This window comes from Cervus canadensis, chromosome 30, assembly GCF_019320065.1.
Source record: "Cervus canadensis isolate Bull #8, Minnesota chromosome 30, ASM1932006v1, whole genome shotgun sequence".
Classification (NCBI taxonomy): Eukaryota; Metazoa; Chordata; class Mammalia; order Artiodactyla; family Cervidae; genus Cervus; species Cervus canadensis.
In genome coordinates this window covers 35,394,485-35,411,212 of record NC_057415.1, presented here as the reverse complement: position 1 = coordinate 35,411,212, position 16,728 = coordinate 35,394,485, and the positions used below count along the sequence as shown (strand labels likewise).

General features: G+C 51.9%; 1 protein-coding gene across 7 annotated transcripts in view; it reads right to left on the bottom strand.

Annotated features, from left to right (window-relative positions):
* COL27A1 (collagen type XXVII alpha 1 chain) overlaps positions 1-16,728 on the bottom strand; it is a 150,196-nt gene that overhangs the window by 114,987 nt on the left and 18,481 nt on the right. For all 7 annotated transcript variants that reach the window (XR_006266600.1, XM_043453017.1, XM_043453023.1 and 4 more), the window contains exons 4-5: positions 11,899-11,952; positions 7,692-7,745 (exon numbers count right to left, since the gene is read on the bottom strand). Coding sequence is in view for 6 of the 7 variants with exons in the window: in XM_043453017.1 (XP_043308952.1) it covers positions 7,692-7,745; positions 11,899-11,952 (108 nt within the window). In the remaining variant the exon portion in view is untranslated. The remainder of the gene's footprint in view (positions 1-7,691; positions 7,746-11,898; positions 11,953-16,728) is intronic.

Below are 16,728 nucleotides of genomic sequence, written 5' to 3'. Positions count from 1 at the left end.
AGGCCCAGGGCCACCCAGGATTCCAATGGCCAAAAAAGGATAGCCACTTCTACCCACCCCGCCCTTGCCCACCTCGCTCTGCAGCCAATAGAGGAGCTGGGCTTAAAATGCTCTCAGGGGTGGGCCTTTGTGCATCCGGTTCTGTCATCTTACAAGGGGGGAAACTGAGACCCAAAGGGATGCCAGACTGGTTCCTTTGCCCAGAGGCCATATCCGGGGGCATTTTCGTTTCTATGGACTGCTCTCTGCACTCTCAGCAGCCAGTGCCATGTTTGGGACTTAATCCCTGCCCGAGTACAACAAAAAAAAGAACTGAAATTTATTGAACATCTACACATCCTACTGTGCACACTGGAAATACCATGGTGGGGATCAAGATACAAGTCGTGCCTGTGGGGACCTCTCGAGGGAGAAATCAGAGACTGGTAATGCTGATCTGCTCTAGCATTTTCTGAGTGCTCTTCTAAGTCTTCAACGCATAAATCTAAAAGGGAGCCATAATCACTATTTCCATTTCACAGATGAGGAAACTGAGGTACAGAGAGGGTAAGTAATTTGCCCAAGATCCTATAATTCATAAGTGGGATTTTGATTCAGAAAGTCTGCTTCCAGAGCCCAAGATCTTTACATTTCAATACATGAGAGATGAAAAACTATGATCAGTGATACGTCGAGTACAGGAGGAAGCTGGGAGAACTTGACCCAGACTGAGAGCCAATCAGCCAAGCTAAAGCTGGAGGAAGACAAGAAGCGGGGCAGATGCAGTGTAGGCTCCAGGGATGCTCAAGGCACCCTTGCTCAGCTGAAGGTGTGACTTCTGGGATGCAGAAATTTATCCATCTTCCCAGCCAGACTCCTGCAAATTCTCCAGTAAGAGATATAAGGAATAATAAAGTCTAATTAATTGTTTACACCTTGGTGAGGTTGAGGACCTGGGTACCAGACCCAGCTCTCCAGTCAATGAGCCTGTGTGATCTTGGACAAGTCCCTTTCCCTCTGTCTGGAACAGCAGACTCTAGTTAACAGAGACTTGAGGAGCTAGAAGATGGTTAGGAAGGTATATACTAAACCAGAAATGCTACTAACAGAGCGGGAATGGAAACTATGAGCTTCTTTCTTGCAGGTGAAGTTGGGAACTGGTTAGATGAGGCCTCAAGGGGCTGAGACAAAGAAGAAGCAAACCATGAAGGACCGGAAAATTCTGGGCCAGAAATCCCCTGTGCAAGTCATCTTTTGCAAGATACATGATCCCGAGTACGTAGCACAGGGCCCGGCCTAGAGGAGGCATCAGAAAAATATTTCTCAAGTGAGAAAATAAATCAGTGGCGTCTCAAGAGACAACTCTAGGGCGAGGATTGGGTCAGATCTGGCCCCAGCTCCGGAAGGTCCTCTGAAGATTCACTAGGTCTCTCACCATCACTACTACTATTTCATGTGTTTATAAGTTCTGGCCACAGCAATAAGGCAGGAAAAACAAATAAGGCTACTAACCTTTGAGGAAAAGGAGACAAAAATATGTCCCTTTTTTGCAAACAATATGAGTGCCTGTCTAGAAATTCAGGAGAACTAAGTAAAATACTGTTAGAACTAATAAAATAATTCAGCAAAGGGCATGGTTGTAAAATAAACACCAAAAGTACAAATATACAAAGTCAATAGTTCTTTTTCAATAGCCAAAAGCCAGCTAGAAAATATAATGGGGAAAATATTCCATTCATAACAGCAACAAAAATATGAAATTTCTAAGAACAAACTTAGTAAGAAATATGCCAGGTTTATGCAATAAAAATTATAAAGGTTTATTATGAGACATTTAAAAAACTCAACCAAATGGGAAGATACGGCATGGTTTTAGATGGATAAAGTTAATATTTTAAAGATGGTAGTTATTCACAAATAAACACATTTAACACAATTCCAAGAAAAACCCCAAGAGAGGTTTTTTTTTAATGAAATTATTAAGATGGGCATAAAGTTCATCTGACAGATTAAATAGCCAGAACATTTTTTATAAGTGGAGGAGGGAGACACACAGTATAAAGATAATAACTGTCATAAAATAGTATTTTACTAGCCTAAAAATATACAAACATAGCAATGAAACATATTTGAATGGCCTAAAATAGACCCTGGTCTATCATATAATAGTGGAGGAAAAGATATTTAATAAATGATCAACTACTGTGGGGAAAATAAAGCTATACCCATACCTACTTCCACGAAGATTAATTCCAGATGGTTTAAAATTTTGACTACAAATGAAATTATAAAATGGAATATTAGTGAATACCTCTCTGGTCCTAGAATGGGAAAGAAATGTCTAAGTACAAAAGTAAAGAATCATACATTTTACATATGGTAGTGTTAGTGGCTCAGTCGTGTCTGACTCTTTGTGACCCCATGGACTGTAGCCTGCTAGGCTCCTCTGTCCATGGAATTCTCCAGGTAAGAATACTGGAGTAGGTTGCTATCCCCTTCTCCAGAGGATCTTCCCGACCCAGGCATCAAACCCCAGCCCACCGCAGTGCAGGCAGATTCTTTACCTCGGCCACCAGGGAAGCCCCTACTTATGATAGAGCTCTCTCCAAATTAGGGCTTTCCTGAAGGCTCAGATTCTGACATACTCTAAGTTACTAATAAACGTCCGTTATTGTTGATTCAAAAAAAATAGGCAACACTCTCATTTGTGAAAATCATCATGAATACTCTCAACAGGCAAATAATAAACTCAAAAATAATTTGTAAGATAGATGAAGCCTTAATAAACCTTCATATATAAACACAAATGATGTTTACAAATAAAAAAGACAACATCCTAACCCCTAAAATAAACAAACTCATAAATGGTGAAATGCAAATAGAAAGCAAATGTAAGAAAATTATTCATAGATGATCAGTGCAGTGTATTGGAAGCAATAATGAATTATCTTTTACAAACATCCTCTTCTAATACTAGCAGTGGCATAGATTGGTTCAGTCTTTCCACAAGGCAATTGTTAATAAAATAACAGCTAAACACTATATGGCACTTAGGTACAAGCATATTTTAAATTATTCATATATATGTAGCATGCATGTATATATATGTATATACATGTGTGTATATATATATAATATATATATATACATATATAGCTTAATCTACAGAGCTAAAGGGCTATGAAGCTAATGGATTCGCTAAAACTATGTGCTTTGGAGTCAGACAGCAGAGGATTCAAATTTTGTCCCTGATACTTATCAGAGATAGGCTAGTTACTTAGATATTTTGGCCCTTAGTTTTCTCATCTGTAAAATGGGGGTAATAACATCCACCCTGCAAAGTATGTCAGGTTCTTGGCCAGTCCTGGACGCATAGGCTGTTTAAAATGCAATTAGTGCCTATCGCTGGGCAGGGCCAGATCAGGAAGCCTGCTATCTTCTTGATACTTTCTAGACTTTTCCACATTTTCCTTAAAGAGTATGTCCTACTTCAGTCACTGGAGAAAGGGAAAGGGGAGGCTGGGGTCTGAGGCCCAAGACTCCTATAAGGAGTCACTCGGATCACTAAGCATGGCCCCTCTTGCCCACCTATCCTCCCCAGATGCCCAAGGGCTCACAGTAATCCTGAGTAATTCACTGCAAACCAAGCAGGCCAGAGGAGGGAAGGGGCAGCCGGCTGCCAGGGAGAAAGGGGCCAGATGCCTCATCACCCAGCACAGGCATAGTCAGAGCCCCGCCCACCTCGGGCCCAGAGCTTCTCACCTGACCGGGGCCCTGCATCCCATCTGATCTCACCTGGCCCAGAATCAGCATCACCACAGCCACAGCTCCAGGCCTCCCCGCTGGCCACCCTTCAACTTGATGGCCATGGACTTGATGGCCACGGACCCGGCTTCCGCAACTGCCTAAGTGACCTTTGCAAAACGATACATCTGATCGTGTCCTGCCTGCTGCAAACCTCACACCTTCCCACTGCTCTTTGTATGAAGTCTAAAAGTCTTAGCACACCCAGCAGGCCTGCTGCCCTCCCCAACCTCCTCCCACCCCTTGGCCTGGTGGCCTGCTGCCCTTCAGACTTGATTCAACCTTCCCACCCTCCAGGAAGGCAGGCCTTACCTCACAGACCAGATCAATTGCCATTCTGTGGGGTCTCTGAGCACCCAGTGCCTCTCATGTGGAGCCCTCTGCATGGTGTGTTCATCTTGCTTCCACAAGATCAGGAACCGTCCCTGTCTGTGCCCCCTTGTACACTGGGCGCCTTGCACACAGCTGACCACCGCCACAGGCCAGCACTGCTCTTAACTCAGTTATATCTCATGACAACCGGGGATGCCGGGAGGACAGCTACTATTGTTGTCCCATTTTCCAGATGAGCAAACTAAGGCATGCGAAATTCAGATAATTTGCTCAGAGTCACAGAACTAGAAGGTATTACTAACAGACCTGGGATGTGAACTTCCACCATCTGGCTCCAGAGTCCGTGCTCTTAACCACCATGCTCTCCTGCATGACAAGGGTGGTTGCTAGACACATAACTCAACACTTGGCCTCCAAGGTCAGCTAATGCCATCCACCCAGGGTTCTGGCTTCTCTGCTTCAGTCTCAAAGTCCTTGATCTTGACTCTGTGGGAACTGACAAACCCTCTTCTTGATGGGTTTGAACGTGGAACGTATGGGTATGTGGTACATGAGGAAAGCCTTGGCTCTGGAGGAGGCAGAAGGGACTGAAGCCTGGCTCTGGCCTGAACCATCTGTAGAGCCCTGATAAGTGTCTTCCAGCCAGAAAACCCAAGGACCTGAAATTCAGTCCTGCCACTGCTGGTCACTGCAAGTGACCCCAGCAAGTCACGGGCCCTTTGGGTCTCTGCTCCCCTGACCTCAAGAGCAATGAAGTTCCTCACTTTGCTCTGTCTCCCCTTCTTGATTCCTCAATCCACCAGTCTCTCCCATCCTTAGTCTGGCAGGGGGATCTTTAACCCACAAGGCCATAAGCTCCCAAGGGCTCAATAAATACGGTACAGGAGTGAGCCCACTGTGACCCATGCAGACGACGGGCGGGTTCCCTGCCACTGTGCAGGCCCTGCCTGTTGGGCTGATTTTTCCATCAACGGCGCACAGAAAATGCTCGACAATCGTTTGCCCACTGAAGGGAAATGAACGGATGGGTGGTCCCAGAGGTAGCTCTAGAAGCCAACACTGTTCAGAAAAGGAGGAGCCAGCACCGGGCCTGGAGGGAGCCAGCCCTACAGTCCCACCAGGTCACCACCCAGACCCAGAAAGGATCTGGTAAACAGCAAGGACCCTCTCCCCAGAATCACACCCGTTCCTGCAGATCCACAACATTCTCTTCCAATCTCAGGAATTCTGTCCCGGAAGCGCCTCTCTTTAACCCCATCCTGGCCAAACCACAGAAGAACACCAGCCCAGGGCCAAAGTCCAGCAGCCTGGGGCCTTCAGTTCAACTGAACTGCCCCGATCCACTTGGGCTCACCTCTTAGATACGCAGTCAAGCTTCCAGGAAAAGGGCGTGACTTTTCCCCTGGGCATTTTAATGGAAGTTCTACTGGGAGAAAACTCCCATTCCAGTGTATTTTCTGGAACCCACTCCCTTATTTGTTTATACAGAAGCAAGCTGGAAACCAGTCCAGGAGGCCCTGAGTCACAGGTTCCGGCTCCATATAGCTGCAGGAGGGCTCACCTGCCAGGTCTGAGCCTCCCTCACCACACTCAGAACAGCTCCTCAAAATGGCAGGAAAGGCAGCTGGTAGGTCCTCCTCCTGCCTCCCTACATCTGCTGGCAGGATGAGGGGTGGGCTGCAGGCCAGACTGGGGCCGGTGTGGACCGGGGAGAAGCTGATGGAGCATCTGCTACCACAGAAGCAGGGGGTCAAGTCTGGGAGTGGTGGGGGAGTGGGGGGAGGACCAAACAGTCCCAGAGCAGGCCAAGAAAGGCGTGTTCTTGAGCAAGCCTGGCAATCAAAACAGTGGCTAATCCTCAGCATCTTGATCTACCCAGGCCTGGGAGACCAGAAGCCTCTGCAAAGCAGAAGTTTCCCAAGGAGAATTCGGACCCTCTGCTTGACTCATGGGGGCAAGGTCCCACTGCCATTTCCTAGGCAGGGTCTTCATCTGCCTAGTTTTCCCATCTGTAAATGGGTGCAGTAACTCTACCATCTCATTAGGTCTTTGTGGAGATCAAATGAGGCTACGTGAAGTGCACGCAGAGTGTCTAGCACAGAGTAAGGGTTCAATATACAGTGCTTGGCATCATCGGTGTCTGCCTTGTTAAAACCCAGAGCACCTCCAGGCAGCTGCTGGCCCAAGGCCTCTGGGCACACTTTCCAAGAAAGGACCCCAGCCCAGCCCTGGCGGAAGTCACATACCCACAGGGGCGGAGGCGAGCGCCCCCACCGCTCCGTGCCAGGGCTCTGCACACTGGTACCCGACCGTCATACACCCAGGGCTGCCTGTGTACATCTGGCCCAGAAAGAGCTCCAGGAGTCAGAACTAGCTTATGGAGGATGCTCAGCCCTCAATCACAGCATGCGCTGGGGCCACGCGGCTAACGGTTTTCCGCAAGCTGCAAGACCTTTGTAAAGGGTTAGCAAAGGACCCTGAGCCTAGGCCAACCAAAGCCCAGGGATGCGCTTCACCTGGTTACCCCACAGCTGACAGCCAGGCAGACCCTCTGCCCTTCCCAGCCTGCCCCGCGCTCTTCTTGGCACAGTTGCTGTGCTCTCGGCTCCCCTGGCCCCCTCCTCATGTTTCTCCAGCCATCACTTGAGGCTACTCCTTATAACCTTAATATTGCTGGCCCTGTACTCATCCTGGGGCTTCTCACTCCACGCACCGCCCTGGACAGCTCCGGTCTCTCCCGGCGCCCCAGAGCTGGAGTCCCCATGGTCATCACAGCACCAGTCAGCTGGGTTTCTGGTCTCCTCTGCAGCCCAGAGGTGGCATCTCTGTGCGGGCCACCCCCTAGGGCTCCATCTCCAGCTCAGAGCTCCCCTGAGCTTCAGAATGTCCACGCATCATCTCCGCCTGGCTGGGCTACAGATTCCCAAAGGCAACATTCCTTCCTCCAGTTCCCTGGTTTGGCCACTGAGGCTAAAGAGAGAATCCCCGTCTCTCTCCTCTTGTCCATCACTGAGTCCTCTCAACCTCACCTCCACGTCGCTGAGGCACCCATTCCCTTCCTCCCGCACCCCACGCTGGCCTGTATCACCCCAGGTCTCCCTGCCTCTGGTTCCCAGCCCCCCAGCCCACCTTCCACACGGCATCCAGGGAATTTTCTCAAACATGACCTTTCCATATCCCTCCCCAGCTCAAAAAATGACCTGCTTCCCCAGGGTGTGTCCTATGACCCAGTAACACACTGAGGCTGGACCTCCAAGGCCCTCCCCTGTTTAGCAGCAGATGACCTTTCTTCCCACCCGCTTTGAGGGCCCTAGGTTCCAGACACCCTTTTCCGCCCAGCTCCTCCCCACCGGTTGCTAAACTCCTAACTCCTCGCTGTGTCTCCAGCCCAGTCCGGGGCCTGGCACGTGGGAGGCCTTCAGGGAGTGCTGGTGGCCTAGACATGGATCCTCCATGGAGACTCTGAGGTCCTCCTGCCAGGAGCCCCTAAGAAAAGAAGCTTCCCCCAATGCAGGGCCCTTAACCCCAGCATCCACCCCATGGCAGTATCTCCAGACCCCACAACATATACTCACTTTGGCTCCAGGGGGGCCAGGGAGGCCTGGATTTCCATAAGGCCCAGGAGGACCCTGAAAGGGAAAAGAGAAAAAGAGATGAGGGGAAAAGAGAAGCATCCCACTTCCTAAAGCAAGGCCTGGCACTTCCGCCCGCCCACTGGCTCTTCTCCGATAGCTGAGTCTCAGCAGTCTGGCCACGGCAGCTGCTTGCAGAAAGGCTCTCATGATGCCTGGCCCTGTGCTCAGCTCTTTCTGTACATCACCTCATTTTACCTTTTTAACCCACACGATAGGTGCTACCATGATTCCCATTTTCAAGATGAGGAAGCTGCCATCCAGAGAGTTTTACAACTTTCCCAGGTCACCCGGCTGCTAAGGGACAAACCTCAGATGTGCAGCTTCCAAGCACAAGCCCTTGAATTGGATCACCTCTGCATACTCTCTGCACCTGGCCCCACCAGCCTCTCCCACACTTGCTTCCTTCGACTCAGAGCACACTCAGCGATTGCCCTGCCCCACGCCTGGTACTTCCTACTCACATCACCTATGCCATGCTGTTCCATCATCTGGAATGCCTTTCCCATCCATCCCCTCCAGATGAATCCCAGCCCATCCTTCAAGACCTGGCTTTAATGCCACTTCCTCCAGGGAACCTTCTGGGACTCCTCCTGCTTAAGGGAAACTTTCTACCCTTCAGACTCCAACTGGACTCTGCATGAGCCTCTGGAGCTGCACGCGCAGTCACGGGAGCACTCGGCCACCTCCGAACAAGGGTGCGTCTCTTCTACGGCCACCACGGTAGTCAGAGCTCTCTCCCTTAGATTCCTACATGTTCTGAGCTTACAGAGTCCCTCGGGGACCATGAAACAGCTGGGAAGACTAAACCCAGAGAGTCAAAGGGTCTTGGCCAAGGTCACACAGCAGAGTGGTGGCCAAACAAGGGCTGGAACCCAGTTTGTTGGCTTCAAGTCCAAGGCTTATTCGTGGCACTAGATTTTCCCAGGCCATATTTGAATGTCCCTTATAACAGCTGGGGCCTTATGTCCACTTTCTCTGCAAAGGCCCTGGGCTAGCATCCTGCAGCCCAGTAATATAAACAGAATCCTAACAGTTGACTACTTTCCGAGAGTCTTTGTCCAATAGGAATAATCTGAGGCACTAAGGGTGGAGACAGGCACCTCAAGGGGTGCCCCCTACCACAACAGCCTCCAGACACACTGCCCTCCTCTGTGGCCCCTCTTGACTCATCTGGCTATGTATGAATTCGCTTCCTTCCTCTCGCTTCAAGGCCAACTTCCCAGCTGCAGCCCATCACACTCCGCCCGAGGCACCTCCCTCTTCCTTCATGCCTGAGCTGGGACCCTCCCCTTCTCCATCCATGTCAAGGAGGAACCGAGTTCAGAAGCTCACTCAGCCTAGGGGATTTATAACGGTGTCATGGGTAACCTCCAAAATAATCAGCCCTCCAGCCCCTTCCTGATATTTCACCAAAGGCTGTATCCTGTCAACTAGATGCAACCTGGTCCCAGCTCTGAGTCTCCCCTCTCCCCAGACTCAGTCTCCCCATCAATTTCATGAATTATGGGAAACTCATGGTCTCTAAGGAATCTGGAAGACCTCAGAGCTTCACCCCAGTCTGGGCTCCTGGGTTCTAAGCTCAAAGCTCAGCCCCAATTGGGAAAAGGTTAGATGAAGGATGTTTGAGGAGGGGACCCTCACATCCAGTACCCCAGAGCGAGATGAGGGGTGTGGTAGATAAGGTCAGGAATGACTACTTCTCCCCAGTCGTGCCCCCAGCTGTCCACAGATGGAGGGTTAGAGCACCCGGCTACCCCCTCAGGGAGGTGGGGGCTTCCTGCTTTCCCGCCCCCACCTTCATTCCCCTCTCCAGCCACTCACTGCCTTGCAGAGAAACGAACCGCATAGTTGACTGGGAGCCAAGCAGACCGATTCTACAAACGCTGCAGCCCAGAAAGCTGAGTGGAGGGAGGCCGAGGGATTCCCCCGGTTGGGCCAGGGGAGTCTGTGGAGGTGGAGAGGGCCAAGCCACGAAGCCTTGGGCAACCTCAGGTAAGGCCCCGACCCCTCCCCGAGCCCCAGAGCCACCACCATCTGTACAGAGGAACTGGGATTGCTTAGTCCCAGCAATGTATTATCTTTGGAATTTTACGATCTATGGAATTTCCAGTCTGGAAACAGGGTGATGGGCTCCAGGGAGCGGGGGGAGTCCTCCAAGAGCCTGAGAGGGATGTCAAGAGAGTCATTCCCTCACTTGTGGAACTTCAGAGCTAGAAGGAATCTTGGCTGAAAATGCCTTACCAAGATCCTAAGTTTGATAAATGCAGAAACTGAACCTCACAATAGGGAAAGGACTTGCCTAAGGTCACACAGCTTCCGGGGCCGGGGGGGGGGGGGGGGGGGGTGGGAAACACTCTTTTTCTCTTTTCTTTTGTATTGGGGGATAGCCAAGTAACAAACAATGTTGTGACAGGTACCAGTGGACAGTAAAAGAACTTAACCATACATGTACATGCATCCATTCTCTCACGGGAAATGTTCTTGACTCCTAGACTAGAACCCGTCAGCAACCATATGCCCAGCACATTCTGACGCAGGGGACTTTGCTAGGCATCAGGTAAGAAAGAATAGTCAATAGGACCTGTCTCTGGCCCAGAGGGGCTCAGCTAAGTAGAAGGGAAAACCAGCACAACGGGAAGTTTAAGGTCATGGGCTCTGGAGTCAGACTGTCCAGGTTCAATCTGGGCTTTGGCGTTTACTCCATGCTTGGCTTTAGTCAAAGTAACTGCATCGTTCTGTGCCTCAGTTTCCTCACCTGTAAAATGGGATAATGCTGGAACTTATTTATCAGGAAGGCTAGAAAGCTGGGAGGGGATCCTGCATATGCCACTCAGGTGACAGGGTTCAATGGTCAATGTGAGCTTTCTACCGAGGAATCCATGCAGTTAACTGCCACAGGAGCTCCAAAAAGGAGGTGATCATCAGAAAAGGAGGGAGCATTTGATCTGAGCCACGGATGGAGGAGGAGTTTGCAAAGGAGGACACGTTGGGTCAGGAGGACGGTCCTGCAGAAGCTGGGGGCTCAGAAGGTGTTTAGAGACGCAGGCAGACTGCCAGCACCTGGGATGCTAGGTCCTGGGGCCACGTCCTGGTCCCAGGCAACAAGGTCCCTTGGCCAGCAATGTCCATGTGTCCCCAGCTCTGGGCAAGCGCTCCATGGAGACTCCAAAGTCAGGAGGAAATGCCACTTCAGACAGCAGATTCCAGAGTCCTGGGCCCAGGGAGCACAGGGCCAGGTCTGGAGGGAACTAGGGCTCGAGTAATTGCATAACCAGAACCATCCGCTGGGCTCAGCGCTAAAAATATGCCCCAGGCAGCTATCTCTGCCAGGGCCTCGCCAGGCACCCAGCGTGGGAAAGGCTGATTCAGCCTGGGCATAGATGCCAGGCGCCGTGGGTCTGAGCCCCCTTGGGAAAAGGAGAGATTTCTCTTCAAGAGGACCCTCAAGAGTCCCCGTATCATATAGTTAGGAGCTGGGTTCCAGTCCTGGCTCTTCCATTTCTGAGTTATTCGGTTTTCTCATCCCTAAATGAGAGTGATCATACTGGCCCATGGGGGTCTTGGAAGGAGAGGGGATCAAGTAAGGCAGCATTAAGTGACATGCCAGCCATAACAGACCAGAGCTATTAATATTTTCCACTCCGAGGTTCGGGCTAGCTCCTATCAGCCACCAAAACCCTGCCAAGCCATCCTTCAGACTCTGGTTGAACCCCTCAGCATGGGGAGCTCGCCCCATCCCTGGCATGGCCCATCTGGTTGCCTCTGTCAGCATCCCTACCCCAGCTTGGCCCAGCAGAGATGGGAAGATGGATGCAAGGGTCATGCTCTTCCAAGTCAGCTTTTTCCCCAGCTGAACACCAAAGCCCATCAGCTGAGGGGATGTGATCTGCAGAAACCCCTACTCTACTCCAGGCTGCCAAAGGTGATACCCACAATGGACAGCTGAGACCCTGAAAGAGGTTCTCACTGTCCCATGCCTCGTCTGGACACCCAGTGACCCCTAAAAACCCCACGTCCGCTCCAATGGACAACGTGGAAAAGGGATGCCAGACAGCATGAGGACACACAGCGAAGCTGGGACTCCAGGGGCAAAGGGATACAGGACATTGAAACAACCAGAACTCAAGCACGATGTGTGATCACTTACCCGAGGACCCCGTGCGCCAGGAGGTCCAGGAAGCCCAGGCAGTCCAGGGGGACCCTGAATAAAAAGCAGGAAGATAGCATCAGTGCCTCGTGGTAGAATAGAATGGGATCAGGTAGTCATTCAACAAACTTATGCAGAGCTCTGGGCATGAAGACCCCAGAGCTGAGAAGAGAGGTCCCTTGAGGTCCTAACCTGAGGAATTCTGCTCTTTGGGGCTTTCCGGTCTTGGCAGCTGCTGTTTCTTGGTCTCTGAAGCTCTCATCTTTTATTACATAGCTAATTCAGGGCATCGCCTCCTCCAGGAAGCCTTCTTTGATCCCTCCCCCAAATTGGGCCAAGTCCCCTCTTTCCCTCTGCCTTAAAGGCCACTGTATTTTATTCGGGGAATTGTCTGCTTAGAAGCCCGCTCTCCCACTAGACCATGGTCTCCTCAAAGGAATTAATGGGATATGAGTCATCTCTCTCTCCCCAAGCCTCAGCCAAATGTTTGAGAAACTAAAACAGCAAAAGACCTCAGAGTTCAGCCAACTTCTCTGCAGAGCCTGAGCAGAGAAGGGACCTGTCCAAGGTCACACCGGCATCTCTGAGTCACACACAGAGAGTCAGTGTCACTAAAGGGTGTACGCCAAGGCTTTCAGGTTCGAATCCCAGTGCTGCCACCTACCAGCTGGGTTTGGGCAGGTTCCATAACCAGCCTGTGCCTATAAAATGGGGCAATAATACCCATCTCATCAGATTACTGCAAAGATGATATGAGATGGCAAACATATAACACGGTGCCTAGTATGCAATCGTCGCTCAAACGTCCCATCTAGTCCAGGGGTCATAGCCGGGTTCAGCCTCCATCATCACCCTCCAAGAACTTGCATCACCTCCTTCACTTGGTCTGGGCCCCACCTCCACCCTCTCCCCTCTCGTCTTCCTCCACACAGCGAGGTTCACCTTCCCAAGGCATCTCCCGGCTCAACAACACTCCCCATTTCCCCCATAAGACAGGCCTAATCCTGCCACACGGCATTCGGGCAGCACCTGTCTGTTCTCAGTTCTCTTCCTTCCCATAGGAAGCGAGGCACCCGAGCAGACTTGCAGAGCCGCAGGCTGACCTTCATGCAAATGCTGGTCTCACTATTTACTAGCTGGGGACTTGGCACAGAGCCTGCGGCCTGAGTCTCCGCGGCTGTCCTACACCACAGCTCCTGTCCTGTCTACATCAGAGGGGAAAAGGAGGATTAACCGAGTGCCTGATGTAAAGAACTGAACACAGAACTTTCAACGGAAGCCAGGCTTTCGAGGATGTGTGAGGCCTGGGGAATTCATTTGTTTCAAATAACCATCAATGAGATTCCAGGTTTCCTGCCCAGAGTTAGAATCGGTGTTGAAAACCCAGTAAGATTTGGCTGGTAATTAATCCAGATCTCACACTGGGCAGCCTCGGCTCACAGCTCTGGTCTGTGAACGCCACGTGCTTGCTCGTCCATGAAAAAAACATCAGAAGAGAGAGCCAGACAGGCAGATATGGGTACCACCGAGGCCCCTGGGTCACTGGAAAGAGCCCCAGCTGGAGGGAGGGGGGCTGCTGCGTGACCTCAGGCAAGTCCTGGGCACCTCAAGCCTCCAGGTACCTCTGGCCAAGCTGGCAGCCGGCAGCGTTCCTTCCGTCCAGAGCCCAGGGGTTGGGTAGACAGTTTCTAGTCTTCTATCTACCATTGCAGGTTTGAGAATCAAGGCCAGCCTACTCTGCTTCTCCCTGAGGAGCAGTAGAATACAGTATCAGACAGGGCCCTGGGTGCACACTGTGCACCCCCGCTTACTAGCTGTGTGGCTTTGGCCGAGTTCTTTCCAGTTTCCAAGGCTTCACTCCTTCACTGTAAAATGAGGCGGTAAGAGCACCTCGCTGACAGATAATCTATAAAAAGTGCTAATCCTGGTGCCTGGCACACAGTTCATGCCCAGAAAGTTAGTGCTGTTTCTGTTAAGCAAGCTGCTGGAAACTCCCCAACTCAAAACATCAAGCCACCACCTTCCTCAGCATCTGTTTTGGGGGAGAGCAAAAGATCTCCCTTCCTAGAAGGCCCTTCCTCGGCCCGCCTCTTCCGAATGACCCAGAATCAAAGGGAAATGCGGGGGTCTGAGGCCAAGCATTCCCGTAGGTGTCATTCTCATGACCAAGCCCTTTTCACGGGTGAGAAAGCAGAGAGAGACTCCGAGAGGTAGAGTGATTTACTCTAGGCCACACAGCTCAGAGAAGCTGGGTTTGACTTATTCTCCTATCCTGGGGAGCATCCACACAATCTTGGCCAGGTGCGTTGTGACTAGGTGTGCAAACCTGGGCCAGTCCCCTCTCTATAGGTATCTGTGAAATGAACATCCCAGAACCTCCCCGACACTGGGCATCTCCTGAATTTCTGGGTGGTGATGATTTCCTCTTCTAGGTTATTCGGCGGGAGAGAAAAGGTGAAATCATGCCCAGCTCCTAGAGAAGGGGGCCACGGCCCAGCAGAGTGAAGGCTGGGGTAGGGCTCCAGGGAGGGACAGTCTCTGCGGGGTGTAGCTCCCTGGTGGACCCTGGGAGGGCCGTCACTGCAGAGGCCTGGACACACCCTCTTGGCACGCTTCCTGCCCCAGAAACGGGGGCATCCAGCCTGGAGTCTGACCTCATCCGCAACATCTGCAGAGCAGACTTAAGTGCCAGTCAGGACCCATGGCCCGGCCTGGTGAGGTGAGTTCACAGCTGCACTCCTTGACACGGCAGCCCAGCTGCCCAGTCGCGTGCGTTCCCAGGTCCGACCCTCCCACACTCAGCGAGGCTGGATGCCCCCTGCCCCTCTCGCTTGATCCGAGACCCTGCCTGCTCCCCATGCAGTGGAAAAATGCTGCCATTTCTTTCCAAGGCCTGAAGCCTGAGCGAGTGACTCTGAGATGATTCACGAGGCCGGGGTGGGATTTTTCCACTCCACGCTGCAAACAACGGGGCCTCTGAGAGGGCCTGGAGCTGAGGGGGAGGGGCGCGGGGGCCGCAGGCCTGTCTGGGGGAGGTGGGCTCACGCAAACAGCACCATAGAAACAACAAGCAGCCGTTCTGGGCTTTCCCCAAGGGTCCCGGCCCCCGACAGCCAGGCCTCGGGGAACCCCATCCCACGGAACAAGTCCACCCTTGTGTCCAGCGACAAGAGCCCGCCTGCCAAGCTTTGCAGAAGGAAGTAAGTCCTGGCTGGCCTGGCCCCTGGCAGCAAGCAAGAGAGGTTTCGCAGGCCTGGGACCTGGGAGACCCAAGTCCAGTCCTGACCGTGCTGCTAACATCTGGGTGACCCTAAGCAATGACCTTTCATTCTCAGGGCTCTGCTCGGTGCCTGGTAGCTAGGTGGCAGGAGGCAGGGGATCTCAAAAGGCTCCTCCATCGCTATCTGAGCTCAAGATTATTCCCAAGGTTAGTCCACAGGGTCATGAGCTCTCTCCAGTCTCTGTCCTAGGGAAGAGAATACTCAGACAGGGCTTCTCAGTGAGGCCTTGAACAAATTACTTCATCTCCTTGTGCCTCCTGGCCTCAGTTTGCCCTGCTGTAAAATGGGATTACAATAGCCATATATATATATATATATATTTTTTTTTTTTTTTTCCAAGATAATGTTTATGTGTGCCGGGAATTCTCCGTTCGCTCTCCAAATCCATTCTGTGTCCTGGGAAGCCCCCATCTACAGGCTGCACCCCCAGGCTTCTGGCTGAGTCTGGTCAACGGGCGGGCCCAGCAAGAAACTGCAGAGCAGGAGAGGGTGGGTGGGGCATTTCTCTCCCTTCTCCCTCCTTGCTGTATTTGGCTCCAGCTCCTGTCGGAGACCCCGGCTCACATTTTAACGCCCTGGCTCGTGGTAACACCTTCCCCTCCTCTTGCACCTTCAGGTGGGACCCCATGCGCCTCTCCAGCGCCTGTTGATTCCCTTGCCGGTGCCCGCGCCTCTGTAAACAGTCTCTTCCTTAAACTCCCCTCGGTTACACTGTTCCCTGCCTGGGCCACAGGACACAGCGTGCCAACTGCTCCACACACAGCCTGGCACGCAGCAGGAGCTCAAAGAGGAGACGCCAAAGATGGAGCCAACACCCCTCCATTCTCCTGTGTTCTAGATGATGCCAGGACAAGGGGTAAACGACTCACGATCTAGTTCTTATTCCTAACCGCCAACAGCAGGAAGGCCCTCCTGTGCCGGAAGCTCTTGGTTCTCAGGGGGACAGTGCCCCTGCCTCAGCCATCAGCGCATCCCTAACCAGACTCTAATGTTGGAGGCAGACAACCCACCCAGCCCTGGAAAAGCAGGTGGTGCCATACCCTCTTTTTACAGAGGTAAAAACTGAGATTCAAAGAGGTCAAGTGACTTGCCAAAGGTCACACAGCACCTAGCACCCAGAAGGCACTCATTCAACATCTGTTGAAAGAAGGAAAAGATGGCTGGATAAGGCAACGGTTCAAACTCAGGTCATTCCAAATCCAAATTCTATGTGCTTTTGCACTCCATGCGCCCTTCTTACCCCACCGGCAACAGAGATCTGTGTAACTTCAAAGAGCCTGGCCTGCGTGTCAGGACGACCTGTTTTTCGTAAGGATCAAATTCCTTCATTCATCTTCTAGATAGTCATGGAGTATCTGCTGCAGGCCAGGCGCTCAGCCGGGTCTCCCCGAGGTGACGCTTGGAAAAAGTGCAAGGGCGTGCAAATGCCAGCGGCCTGAGCGTGAATAAATAAGGCCTTGACTCGCCTCCTCCTGGGCGTGGGGCTTCTGTGCGGCTTCTGTGCAGCCTCTGTGAACCGCAGCCTCCCCGCCCCTACTCACCCGGGGCC